This window comes from Trachurus japonicus, chromosome 3 (genome assembly GCF_045865225.1).
Source record: "Trachurus japonicus isolate A0001 chromosome 3, Traja_1.0".
Taxonomy (NCBI): domain Eukaryota; kingdom Metazoa; phylum Chordata; class Actinopteri; order Carangiformes; family Carangidae; genus Trachurus; species Trachurus japonicus.
In genome coordinates, this window is record NC_140909.1 from 7,500,298 (window position 1) to 7,513,413 (window position 13,116).

The following is a 13,116-nucleotide window of genomic DNA, read 5'->3' on the forward strand; positions in this document are numbered from 1 at the left end:
TTGGATATTGCCCAACTACAATTCAACTATATTTATCCAAGTTTTGCTGTCATCTATAAAAAAAAACCTGTCACTCAGAATGAAAAGAGCTGGATCACCAACACGCCTTTACTGAATCTGAGAAATAAAGCAACAAACCCAATTTTATTTCTCTATGCACTAGAGTTTATTTTGCATTTGGAGTGTTTTTGTGTGTGAGAGAGAGACAGGTGAACAGTAGAAGAAAGGATGCATTCCTTTCCTTGAGCTTAAGTTTTTCACTCACCCTCTCACTTTCCTCCCTGTCCCATTAATTTCCCTCTGTTTGTGCTGACGGGTCACAAAACACACATGCAAAAATCTGTCTCTGTATCCAGTCGACTTAATTGTTTCACTGTGTGATGTATTGCATTTGGATTATACAGAAGCTTTAATTAATTTGTGCTCTCTTTCTCTGAGAGAGAGGGAGAAGCCAGCTGTAAGTGCTGAAGATACTAGCAACAACAGGAAATTAGACAATACGCCCAGCAATAGAGAAAAAATAATGCAGCAATAAAAGCCTTGAATCTGTTCACCAAAGCCCAAGAGGGTTTTAAATCTGAAACAGTTACAGGAAGTGTTGACTTTCTGTTAACTAATTAACTAAAGTTGTGTGTTTTTCTTGTTGCATGTGGGCAGCGTGACTTGTCCTCACTTCTCCAGACTTTTTTCCCCCCCCCTTAGAGATTAGTGGTGTAACAATCAATCAAGAGCAGCAATCCTGAGTCTCTCACTTCCACTGATGGAATATTGACAAATGATGACATCTGAAATGAATGATGGATACCCCAAAAGGCACTAAATCTATAGACCCACTTGTTAACTGTCCAGCACAGTCAGTGTCAAACGCTTCAAGTCAAACATTTTTCAGAAATGGCAAAATATCAGACTGACACGACGGTGATTGGAATCTGATTGGATGTTGTAGCAGCGCAAATGCTTTTGGAAGTCAGCGGTGTTCTGCACAGTGTCCTATATATGAAGATATAATCATGCATCTAAAATCGGACCAAATCATTAACCCGCAAACATTAAGTTTTCTTCACTGTGGGTTTCAGAGCTTGTTTTTCTGACACTGCTTCCTGCTGCTGGAAAGAAGGTTAATGAGAGACTGAACCAAACAGTACGTTTATGTGCTGTGAGTGGGGCTTTAAAGCCCACACATACTGCTTAATGGCTCTCAGCCTGACTGATATATATGGCTGCCTAAATAACCTTGATCCTTTAAATTTCAGATCCTTTCATAATGTGTTTTTATCACTTTGTTCACTACTAAAATAGTAAAGCACGTGTAAAGGGGGTAAAAGGAATAGGATTAACATCACGCCAACATGTTCACACATAACTGGCTGGAAAAAATGGACACTCTCAACTGCGGCTTAGCTGTAGTGTCCTCTGGCATTTAAGGACCATCCCATTCTCCATATCTCTTTCTCATTCTATCCACTGTTCTGACAATTCCTCCTCTAATTTCCCTTTCTCCTCTGCCCTTATTGTCAATGACTGGGGTTTTAATGATTACATCTGGCGGTGCCACAAATTAATTCCTGCCTCTCTGGCAAAAAGCTGTTCCCCACCTGATTATGCAAAGCAGGCCTACATTCTCTCCCTTTGAAGTGGTGGAAAAGCTGCTTAGAGATTCTCCCCTTGAGGAAACTCTGCAATAGGAGGAACATCAACAAACCCAGAGTTCACGCAAAGGTCAGGAACATGGTTAACCCCGATGAAGCCTCACTTCATCTCCACATCTCGCCACTTCTAAAGTTGTGTTGATGTTGTGGTGTTGTAACGATGCTCCCCTTATCAGACAACTGGAGATCCACACGGAAGAGACATACAGAAGTGGAGAAAAAGTAGGACAGCCAATAAAAATAGCTCTCTAAATGCACCCAATAATGCTCGTGTCTATGGCCGTGCAGAGTAGTTGGATGTACCCGGCACACGGCTCTTATCATCATATCCCTGACAGTCTGTCGTAGGCTCACTCTGAATCACCGGCCTGATATACTTGGGAAGGAGAAATAATGGTTTATACACATAACTGCCTCTGCAACAGCATACCTTGTCGGTCTGTTATGATCCAAAATCTAAAAATATATGAATTACTGCTTGTTATGGTCTATAGTTACCTTTCAGAACACATTCAGCTTCTGGTCCACGCAATCACAGCCTGATGAAAAGCCACAACGCTGCGATGAAACAAGGCTACTCGTCACTCAAGCATGACTCAAGATCCACCCAGGTAATGAGACACTGTAAAGATATGATACTGCCTTCTCAATCACACTGAAGGGAGGTATGATGACAGATGTAAGATTGCTTCTAGTGAGGCTTAAAGCTCTGTGTTAATGCAATGGGGGGAACAGCAGGAATGAAGAGAGACACAGCTCCTGGAGACAGAAACTGTGTGTTAATTATATCATTACTGCTCTCACATTTCATGGTTATTAAACTAATCTCTCAGACAGGAAACCTTCAGTCTCCTGTTGAGTACGTCGAGTCTGAAAGCATTTGTTAACAGCGTTATGGCACTTAGACTTTGAAACACAAACATAGGCCAGTAAAAATAGCAGTCGTAAGGGTCTCAGACAAAAACTTCAAATATTCAGTGATGACTTAAGTCAAGAGCTAATCCAGACTTAATGAATACCACCTAATTTACTGACTCAAAGCATGCTAGGTGGATTCTGAATGTGCGCTTCAGTGGTGTTCCCTCTTATAATCTCATATCTCATTCTTTTCCTGCCCTGAAGAGAATTTATAAACGCACACAAACTGAAAGAGAGCACTCGCTCCTAATAGAATAAACTGTGAATACATTTTTAATAATACAATCTAACACCGTAGAATATTGCAATCTTATCGTACCAAATTTATTATACACTGTGGACACAGTGTGCATGTGAAGCACTTGAGAATCCGTTAATTGCTTTCACCTAATTGTACAGCTAATTTAATGAATATTAAATAATAAATAAAAAGCACACACAGGGAATTATAATGAGGTGAGATGCAGAGGCCAATAGATCTTTTTTTATCCACTCGGTTTCAAAAGAAAAAAGATGTTTATACATTAAAATTATGTCAACTTTTAAGTCTGTATAGCAAATTTGTAAGTAAACAGTTATTTTTACACAGCCTGCAGGTCCAAAGCATCGTTATCATTCATTTGGAGTCCTGTTTCCGACCACCTGACGAACACAAGTCCAGTATTCAGCCTCTTTTCACTCTGTTTTTGGACTCTGCCAGCTCGTGAGGGGAAACATGTCCGGTAAGCTGCTAAATGTTCCACTTAGAGCTTTTTTCACTGTCACAGTTGCTGGCTGTGGCTGAAAGCGACGGGTAAACAATGAGCTGTAAAGCTCTGTAAAGCTGAGAGGAGCTGCAGATTTGGATAAATCTCTGTAATGTAATCACTACGACCAACTCCATTCACATTGTCAGATGCCTAAAATAAACACATGCTCTCTAATGTCCATCTTTAACACAGATCACAGGAGGTCAGTATGAATAATGTGAACGCACATATTCATGTTGATATCTGCATATCTGAACTTTCTTTCTCCATAAATGGCACAGGTTAAACGTGTTTAAATACTGTGCGCTGGATACCCACTATTTCCTTCTTCTAATCCGAGACAAAAACATGGGTCCCCAGGTCTTTCCAGGCTGAGGAACCACTAAAATGCCAAGTCTGCGGTGATAAGAGGACACGGCTCCATTCTGTGGCTGCAGGGAGGGCTCGACAGATGTCTGTCCGTGACCAGGGCGAGCAGAGGTAAATGCAAAGTATTTGGACAGAGGAACAGCAATCTCCTCCCACAGGTCCTCGGGTTCAGCCTCGGGACAGTTATTCAGCACTGTCTCAACCACAGCATAGTTCTCAGAGCTGGACAGCGTGCAGGTCGAGTAGACCACACGGCCCCCTGGACGCACAGCTGACAAGGCAGACCTGGAAAGAGGAGACAAATATTACATTTGTGCGTCTTTACTGTTTAATGTTTACATTATTCTGTGTACAACAGTATAGGGGAATGTTTTATAATTTCTCATCTGAACCATCATTTGTGTGCGTTTTATTTTTTTTACCACTTACAGACATTAATGACTTCATCATATATGAAGAGTGATAGCATGGAGGAATATAGGAGAATACTACAGGGGTCACATATGAGATATTGTTTATACTGGGAACTGGCCTTACTGAAGCAGCTGAGCCTGGAGAGCTGGCAGCCTGGCTCTTTCCTTCAGCCTCTGTTCCCCCTGCTGGCTGCTGCAGGAATACAACCAGCTCCTGTCGTTAGAACACGGAGCATCGACCAAAACCTGCAACGTTCAGAGAGACACAAAAATGTGAATAGTTCAGACTAGTCAGAGAGTTCAAGAGTGCAATGGCTGTGAGATACAGAAATGGCAACAAAAGGGGGAAAAAATGAAAGTGAAAGAAAAAAGAAAATTGAAAATAGATAATAAAGTTAAAAGCAGATGAAAAAGACAAATGCTTGCAGGTCTGGAAAATAATCCACATTCATATGTTGCCCACAGCACCTGAATCATCAAGGGATGAAGATTGTGCTCAGTCAAAGTGAAAAAACTCCATCAAATTGCATCTGTCTTGTTACCCAGGGTAGAAAATTGAAACTGCCTCTGAATCTTTACACCTCAGTTAAGAATCTTCCCACAAATCTGTCCTGTGCTAATTGTACACAATCATATCATTTACACAATACACTTTGAATCTGAACACTTGCTTTGCACGATTCGATTGCCTCTGGGCTTTGTTTACTCTGGTTCTTACTATCAAACTTTTCATTTGGTGCTCGCCTTTTTTCAATATTTTCTTCCATTATCTGTCTCCATGAATCCTCTGATTCCTTCCAGCCTTTCTTCTGTTTCTCATTACTGTTTTCATCTACACTGGATATCTGCTTTCTGCAGCATCCTGCCATAAACATGATAAGAGCTCTCTGCCCACCTTGTCATATGTCCCTGCTTCACTCCGCCTAAAACATCTTCCATCCTGTGCAGACACAATCACGCTGCTGTTCAACGAAGGCGGCAGAAAAGACTCCAGAGTTTTGGCCAGCCAGTCCCGTCTGTGCGGATCTGGTTCATTACAGCAGAGAAGTGCTGGAACATAACAGGGGGACATTTCTTTTAATCAAAGAGGCTATTTGCACCAGACAAAACTATTCCCTTAAATCAGCAGCAGCAGCAACTTATGTACAAAATACAGCTTTAATATTTAAAAACAAACCTCAGCACATTCAGACTAAATCGTTTTTAAGGAAAAACTTTTAATGGCCAAACACAAAGATAATGTGCTGTCAACATCCCTCTGCTTAGTGTTTGATTTAGGGTAATTTTTTGCCTAATTATGCAAAATGATGGTTACTTATTTAATATATGACTATGAAATCCCAATATATTATGTTTAATTATGTACATAAGTCCATTAATAGTAGTTGAGTTACCTGGGGTGGCACACTGCATTATGGCCAAGGCTTTGCCCCCTGGGGCAGAGCAAAGATCCAACACCTTCTCCCCATCTCTCACTTTCAAAGCCAACACTGGAAGCAGGGAGGCAGCATTAAGGAGGTAGTACTGCTTCAGCTGGCCAGGCCTGTGAGCCTGGGAGGGAATTCTCAGTGGATACGGGTGGATGTAACACTGTAGTGAAGGACGGGGCAAACCCAGTAACGGCTCTGATTGAAGGTCCCGACTGAGCAAATGAGAGGTGCTGTCAGGTTGGGGACGGGCGTCACAGGGAGGGCACTCGGAGAGGCAGCGAGGTGACAACACAGAGGCTTCTCCTGTCTGCTGTTTTGAACTGGATGCTGGTGAGGGAGCGTCGCAGAGCAGCGCGGAGACATCTGTCGGTGGCAGCAACCTGGAAAAGCCCTGGGAGTGGAGGATCTGCGTGACGTCCGTCACAGCTGCGAAGCGGTTAAGCATGACCCCATACTGCCAGGAGGGGGGATCCAGGAGCACCGATCTGCAGGAGACAAGTAATCCCAATGAAAGAAGAGTACAGACACTGACTGTGTGGAATCTGCAATGAGTCTTTCAGACACAATTTACCTGGCAGACGTCCACAGCTGTCCAAGTTCCCCACTGTACTGCTGGTCAAAAAGGTCCAACACGGGTCCACATGAAGATCTTTGTTTTTTAAGCTTCTTGGTTACCTGTTACAAACAGGTTGTAGGGAAGATGCTCTAAAAAGTACTGTAAGTGCTAAAATGGCACACAATTATTACAGCACACCTGACATTATATGAGTTGTAAAGCTTACATGCATTATTTATAAATATAAATGATTTCTCTTAGTATTCAGAGGAGTTTATAAGACAGAAAAAAATCCCTCCGGGGACAAATAAAGTAATTCTGAATCTGAATCTGAATGTAGATGCACATATTTATGTGGATGCATTCATGTACTTTTTTATTGACCAATAAACACTGCTGTTTCTAATGTCTATTGCACTTAAGGTGGATTTGCAAGATATTGAAACTCTGCTGTCTTGTTCTAGCTGTGAATTGGCACTTCTGTTTGTCCTGTGAGGAACGACAGCAGAGCGTTTAGTTTTAAGGCCAAAAAGCTGATGAAAAAAATGTGTAGCTTGCTGTACTGTATATTGGAGCTCCATAAATTATACAAGAGACTACCAAGATAATGTATAGCCAGGGGGGCAACAGAGAGGCAGCTGGATATAATTTTCATATAATATAGTATCCCTGAGCTTTGTGAGCTACACACAGCGCAGGGATAGCTCGTTGGTGGGAACTAATAATCAGCCAATCATGTGGCTGCAGGTCAATGTCTACAATCATAAAGATATGGATCAGGAATCCAAGTTATTGTTTATCACATCTAAGTAGCAGGATAGTTGGTACCAGATTGCCGGAATTTTAACACACAACAATATTTCAAGTTTTACTGAGAATAGTGCAAAACACAATCTAGCACACAGGATTTCTGTGGATAGAAAGATCTTGTTGATGAAAGAGGTCTGAGGAGAAAAGTCAGACAGGTTCGGAGCTGGGAGAAAGGCTACAGTAACTCAGACAACCGCTCTGTAACTGATGAGCAGAGGAGCTTCTCGGTATGCACAACACGCCGCATCCTGAGTCGGTTGAGCTACAACAACAGAAGACAACGTTGGGTTTCAGTCCTGTCAGCAAAGAATGGAAATCTCAGGTTGAAGACTGGAAAAACATGTTCTGGTCTGATGATTCAGGATTTGTGCTGAGGCAACAGATGCTGCTGGGATCAGAATTTGGCCTTAAAACAGTGCAGATCCACAGATACAACCTGCCTTGTGTCAGAAGCCCAGGATGGTACTGGTCATTTTATGGTGTGAGAAATTATTATTTAATCCCTTAATGCCAATCAAATGATTTTTTCCTTTTAATGACAATACCTGGCTGTCAGAGTGCTGTTACTGACATTGAGTTTGCTTTTATTACCACAATTTATCCATGGTATAATGGTATCCATGCCTCCAGCAAATGTGACATTATTACCATGTCATACTTTTTTTTTTTAAATGGCTCAAACTAGTTTCAGGTTTCAGGTTTGATGGACTCCCCAGCCACCAGATCTAAACCCACTACAACACCTTTGTAGTATGTCAGGATGGGCAGGATAAAAGTGGTGCAGAAATTATGTTATGCAACCATGTCAGACAGGACCAGAAACTCAGGGGCATGTTTCCACCATCATGTTCAATCCATACCATAAAAAATGTATCTATTTTTAAGGGCAAATGGAGGCTCAGCACAGTAATCATATGATGTATACAGTCTATGAGTGTATATTATCAAAACTATCCTTTCTGTGCAGTAAATAGCCTACACAAGTCTGTACAGGACGCTGTCCTCTTCATCACATTTAGGGTACTGCACCATCTAGTGGGTAAATAGGAAAGCTGCATGGCTTTACAGTAACTGATCAGGTTTGATTTAACTATATAAAGTGAATGCCACACTTAATATTTCACTTCTGCTCAGAGAAATAATAAGCTAACGTTACTGAACATGTGATGATTTATAAACTAGACATACAAGAGGCTACAGCAGAAGTTGGCTAACAATATCACCAACCTACTGCAAAAGTCTTACATTTAATATACCTTTAATATAGGAATACAATGCTGTGGACAAAAACAACCCCCTCCTTTTTATTTTATTTTATTTACCTGGTTATTCCGGGCTCCTTTTTGCCGGTTCGGTCCTGAAACAACGCCGGGACCCGAGTGACGGTGACACGGCCTCAACCTCCACACAGGTGTCGGTGTCGGTGTCAGCTTCTCACGTTGAAAGCGAATTATCCTCCACGAACCGTGAAACCGAGCTACCGTAAACATTTGTTTACTACTGCATAATTTACAAGTGCGAATATACTGCCATTATTATTATTAAATAAGTTTCTTAAAGACGTACAAATGCTAGCGGTAAATGTTTGTATGTCCGTCCCTCAAATCTGTCCCCCTGCTCCTCGAGCTGATCTTTAGTTCCACCGACATCAGTTGTGGAAAGGTCAGCGTTGGGTTAACAGCGTTTTGACGGTATTAAACGATTTTTAATATGGTTTTAAATTACAAAAAGCAGAAGAATAGATACATATAACATAGTAGCAGTCGATACTTGAATATGGACAGTCGTCATCGTCAGAAAAAGCGACAAGGTAGAGCAGAAAGGGAGAGGATAAAAAAGGAGGGAAGCCACAATCACAGACTTTAGCTAAAAGCTGCAAAATCAACCAGGTAAGTCAATAAACACACTTTGAAATGTGCTTGAATATGATGACAATGATTTTTATCACAAGATTATTCACAATTATTTTTAAATGTAGGGCAGGCTAATTGTTGTGTGTGTCTTTGGACATTTGCATGGGCTAATGTCCCAAGATGTTTTTAAAGGGGTAACTCATTGGTAAGTTAACTAGCTAGGCCTATATGGGGAAAAGAGTAAGGGCCTGGTTCCTAAACTTTGTTAAATGCTGTAAAATAGGCACAGAGACATAGAAGATCGTGTAAACTTGAACAAATAAACAAAAACATGTTGTAAGAGTATTTTACTGCTGCATCAAGTGATAACAGGTAGGCTAAACCAGAGATCAAAACTTAGGCTACAGCCTGAATAATAGTTGCACTCCACCACAGCTAGTTTTCTTCATGTCCACTGCTAACCAGAAACTACTTTCTACAGAATTCTGTTTCATAATCAGTTTGAAATTGTTTTAAATCTTTAGCAAATGTTCATATCTTCCAGTTTTCAATGATTGTAAACTTTGGAAATATGTTCACTTGATTAAAAACACATCCTTCTCACTAACAAGCTCAATGTAAACTGAGACAATCCAGGTCTGGGTCTTGACACAGAGGCCACCAGATGAAGGACTTATGATTAAATTATGTAGGAGGATGTCTTGTTTGTTTTTCTTGACGTTGCAAATTGCATCACTAGTATTTGAAAAGGATTTGAGTGTTTTGTTCCATTTCTTTCTGGCGATTAAGGCTATTATAGATACTAGCAGTGGTATTAGTTGGAGCAGCTTAGTCATTTGTACACCTATCATAAAACATGGAGCCACTTGGCAGTTGCCCATTTTACCCAGCTTTCTTTATTCAGCAACTTCAATTTGTCAACACCGTGCCCAGAATGCTAAAAATGTTTGGGTAAAAATAAAATAAACCTAAAGTCAGTGTATTTTCTCTTGTATAACTGTGTTGCTCTTCTTTTTCCCAGGATGTTGTGTACATTTTGGGGTTAACCAGTGGTTTTGCCTGAGGCAAATAAACAATATTTCACTCAGGGCATGTTGTGAAAAACTGTGGGAATCACAAAAATACAAACATATGATATGAGCTGCTGCTCACTAACAGTAAAAGTAATGTTTGTATTTTTTTTGTGTAACCCAGAGAGAGCCGAGGTCATTAAAGGGCTGACAGAAAACTAAATCTGTCACAGGTGAATTTTTAAACTTGATGAATTTATCTGAGCTGTTACCTTTGCCAGAAGAAGTTTAAGGTTTCTCCATTTGTTCCTGTTTGAATCTACATTAACATGCACAAAATACTACACTGCACACACAATTGAGGAATAGATGTTTTATTTCTGTTCTTGGTTGCATGTTTGTTAACAAAAACATTTGATTAAATATACAATATAATGACAAAGCCATCATTTAAAATGACTTGGGTTTGCCAGAATTTCATACATCGAGTGTGTTCACTGATGCACAATAATAACCAACACGACAGACTGGTGAGACTTTTGTACCATTTAAGGACATCTCAAAACTACTTAATTCTCATTGACGGTGTGATGTGTGTCCCTTTTTACAGTGAGTGCCAAACTGGTTTACATGGCGAACAGAATGAGGAACGCAACCATCAGACAGAACAGACCCATAGCTTCAGACAGAGCGAAGCCCAAGATGGCGTAGGAGAAGAGCTGCTGCTTCAGCGAGGGGTTCCTGTTGGGAAGGAGAGAGGAGGCTGAGATCAGGTGGAGGTACAAAGTGTTATGTCTAGTTGTGATGTAACTTTTTTGTGAACGGGTAATACCAGTAGGTTTGCCCACAAAAGACTTGCACCATGTGACTATCATGGATCATTATCATGAATCCACTGAATGAGAACTTAGCCAGTATACATGACTGAGGTCACTTCTTTAGCCAGTATACATGACTGAGAACGCTTCTTAGTGGAGATTTCAAAGTCTCATACAGTGAATTTTTTATTTACCTGGCATATCCGATGATAAGGCTACCGAACACGGTTCCGATTCCGGCTCCAGATCCAGCCACACCCACGGTGGCGGCTCCTGCTCCGATGAACTTGGCAGCAGTGTCGATGTCCCGGCTCACGGCGCTGGTCTGGAAGCTCCGCAGCGCCAGCTGCTGCTGGGGGGCCGCAATGGTCTGTGGGGCCAGGAGCGAAGCAGTCTGCAATACAGAAATGAGATGAGGTCAGTAAAAAAGAAAAGCAGTGCAGGGTAGTTCATGTTCTTATGCTACGTCAACAGAGAGTTTAACCATAATCAGCTTTGCTTTTGCTGTGTCCACACTATATTAATAGTCTTTTATTATAGTCCACATTACTCTGGTGTCGGGCACTGAAAATGGAGCGTTTTATAAATACTGCTGACCCCTTTTTCATTTGAAAACTCCACGTGTGTTTAAGTCTGGATGGGTGAAAACAGACATTTGGAAACATGACGTTATTTCAGCACTGCAACCATCTTTGCTGTCCCTTGCCAGGTGGTATTTTTTGTAACTAATGGTCTGCAGGCTAGACAATCTGGTTGCACCAGCTTGTGCATGCAGTATACTTGATTGCTAAGTATGTATTATAAGTAAGGACACAGATTGTTTCTGATATGGAGCTAAAACTCTTGTCTGGACACAGATCTCTTTTATTTTAAATGCTGTTAAAATGAAAATGTAGTGAGGATTAACCTTGGATTGATTAATTGTATTGTAATGACATAAAAACATCCCAACATGTATGGATCTGGGACACAATGGTCTCTTGCAATAGTTCAGGCTAGTAGAAGTGATTATATTTACCATATTTAAAATATATTTACTAGCAGCTGAGGTATGACTTATTTGCCTTTGCCTGGAATAATTTTAAAAAGTACCTTTGAGGGTTATGCTACAGCCAAACTGTGGTCAAAGTCTGTCTCCACATAGCCTTCTTGATTAAGGTTCTCTAATACTTAAAATTAACATCAGTGCAACTTTACAAAGGTGAAGTATACAATGATGCAGAAATTGCTTTGTATTTGTTAGAACAGAGCAGCCACATCAAGCTCAAGATAACAGTGGATGTGATTTTCTAATGTCATGTCATGTGACCTCACCAGTCTGTGAGACTTTCATGCAGCCTTTGCTTGTGCTTGTTGTGTGCTGTACTTAGCTCCAGGCAAGATAAAAATTAAATCGTAATTTTAAAAACTGTACTTCATATACATTTACATTTCATTAATCCTGATTATAATGTTATCAAACTACCTTGGATTAACATCCACTGGGACTTTTACTTGTCGTCTCACTCTTTTTTAAGAGTGAACAGGGCAGAAGGAAGAGCAAAGCAGATTAAATGATGGTTTCAGACTGCCCCGCCTCCAAACACTCGGCTTCAATTAATCAGGTGTAATTCCTGCAGACGGCGGCTCACCTCTGCTTTCCTGGCATCTGACACTACTGCTGCTGAGAGTGGTCTGTACAGAGCCCGAGATCCAGCACGGACCTGTAGGACAAAACAAACAAAAAACACACATTTAGGTGAAGGCAGTTGTGCTCCGACAAGGTGATTTACTGTCATGTGACACAAGACACCCACTGTCTGTGCTGCTTTAAAATGAATGACAGCTCTTCTGTCAAAAACACTAAAGGTCTAAGTCTCAGCTTATTGAATGTGTTGATTTACCTCTACAGTTGCATTTCATCTTTATAAATTAGACTAAATTAACAAAGTGAATCTCACTTTGGGGCTCTGTGTGATAATGTGATTGTGACAGGCATTTCCCACCTTCAAAAATCAAAATCAGCCAATTGATGAATTAAGGAAATAATCAGCACAATGGATTCTTTCAAACTGTCTGATATAAAGTCTTATTAGTATCCAATCGTGGGTGTAGTGGGTTTGCCCTGATAAAGTTCACCACCATAGGACGTCCTTGCAGGTGGGAACACCAGCTGACTTTGGCAGAGGGTCAAATAGGCTACACACACACAGCTTAGGCCAGTGTTAGCAGGCTGCATTACAATCGTGTATTTTCTACTCACTGTCGTGGCGCGATTAAATAGACCTATGTGATAACGTCCATTCATTCATGTAAACCCACCAGAGAGGGCGTGGAGACGAATTTAGCACAGGCATACATCACGACAGGACGACTTGGTCAGGTCAACCGCAGGAGCCGGGCGATGAATCAGCGGTGTGCTGTCTGCAGAGAGAAAATACATGCACCATATTAATGACAAGGCGATCGAACCTGCGACTAGTTTGTTGAATGACTTGAGTGCAAAGTTAAGTGGACACGCACTGATATAATAAGGTCAACTTTAGCTGCAACCCGAGCAAT

The 13,116-nt window shown here is 41.0% G+C and overlaps 2 protein-coding genes across 2 annotated transcripts; both read right to left on the bottom strand.

The window, feature by feature from the left end:
- Positions 1-2,817: 2,817 nt before the first annotated feature.
- On the bottom strand, positions 2,818-8,513 carry nsun3 (NOP2/Sun RNA methyltransferase 3). Its single transcript, XM_085806140.1, has 6 exons — positions 8,217-8,513; positions 6,100-6,203; positions 5,493-6,013; positions 4,994-5,148; positions 4,223-4,344; positions 2,818-3,970 (listed from the first exon to the last, which is right to left on the bottom strand). Exons 1-6 carry the CDS (start codon positions 8,382-8,384, stop codon positions 3,634-3,636), a joined length of 1,407 nt encoding a protein of 468 aa, XP_085662266.1. The 5' UTR covers positions 8,385-8,513; the 3' UTR covers positions 2,818-3,633.
- Positions 8,514-10,115: 1,602 nt separating this feature from the next.
- On the bottom strand, positions 10,116-12,977 carry LOC146989502 (ATP synthase F(0) complex subunit C3, mitochondrial-like). Its single transcript, XM_085806144.1, has 4 exons — positions 12,877-12,977; positions 12,207-12,278; positions 10,770-10,969; positions 10,116-10,498 (listed from the first exon to the last, which is right to left on the bottom strand). Exons 1-4 carry the CDS (start codon positions 12,913-12,915, stop codon positions 10,384-10,386), a joined length of 426 nt encoding a protein of 141 aa, XP_085662270.1. The 5' UTR covers positions 12,916-12,977; the 3' UTR covers positions 10,116-10,383.
- Positions 12,978-13,116: the final 139 nt, after the last annotated feature.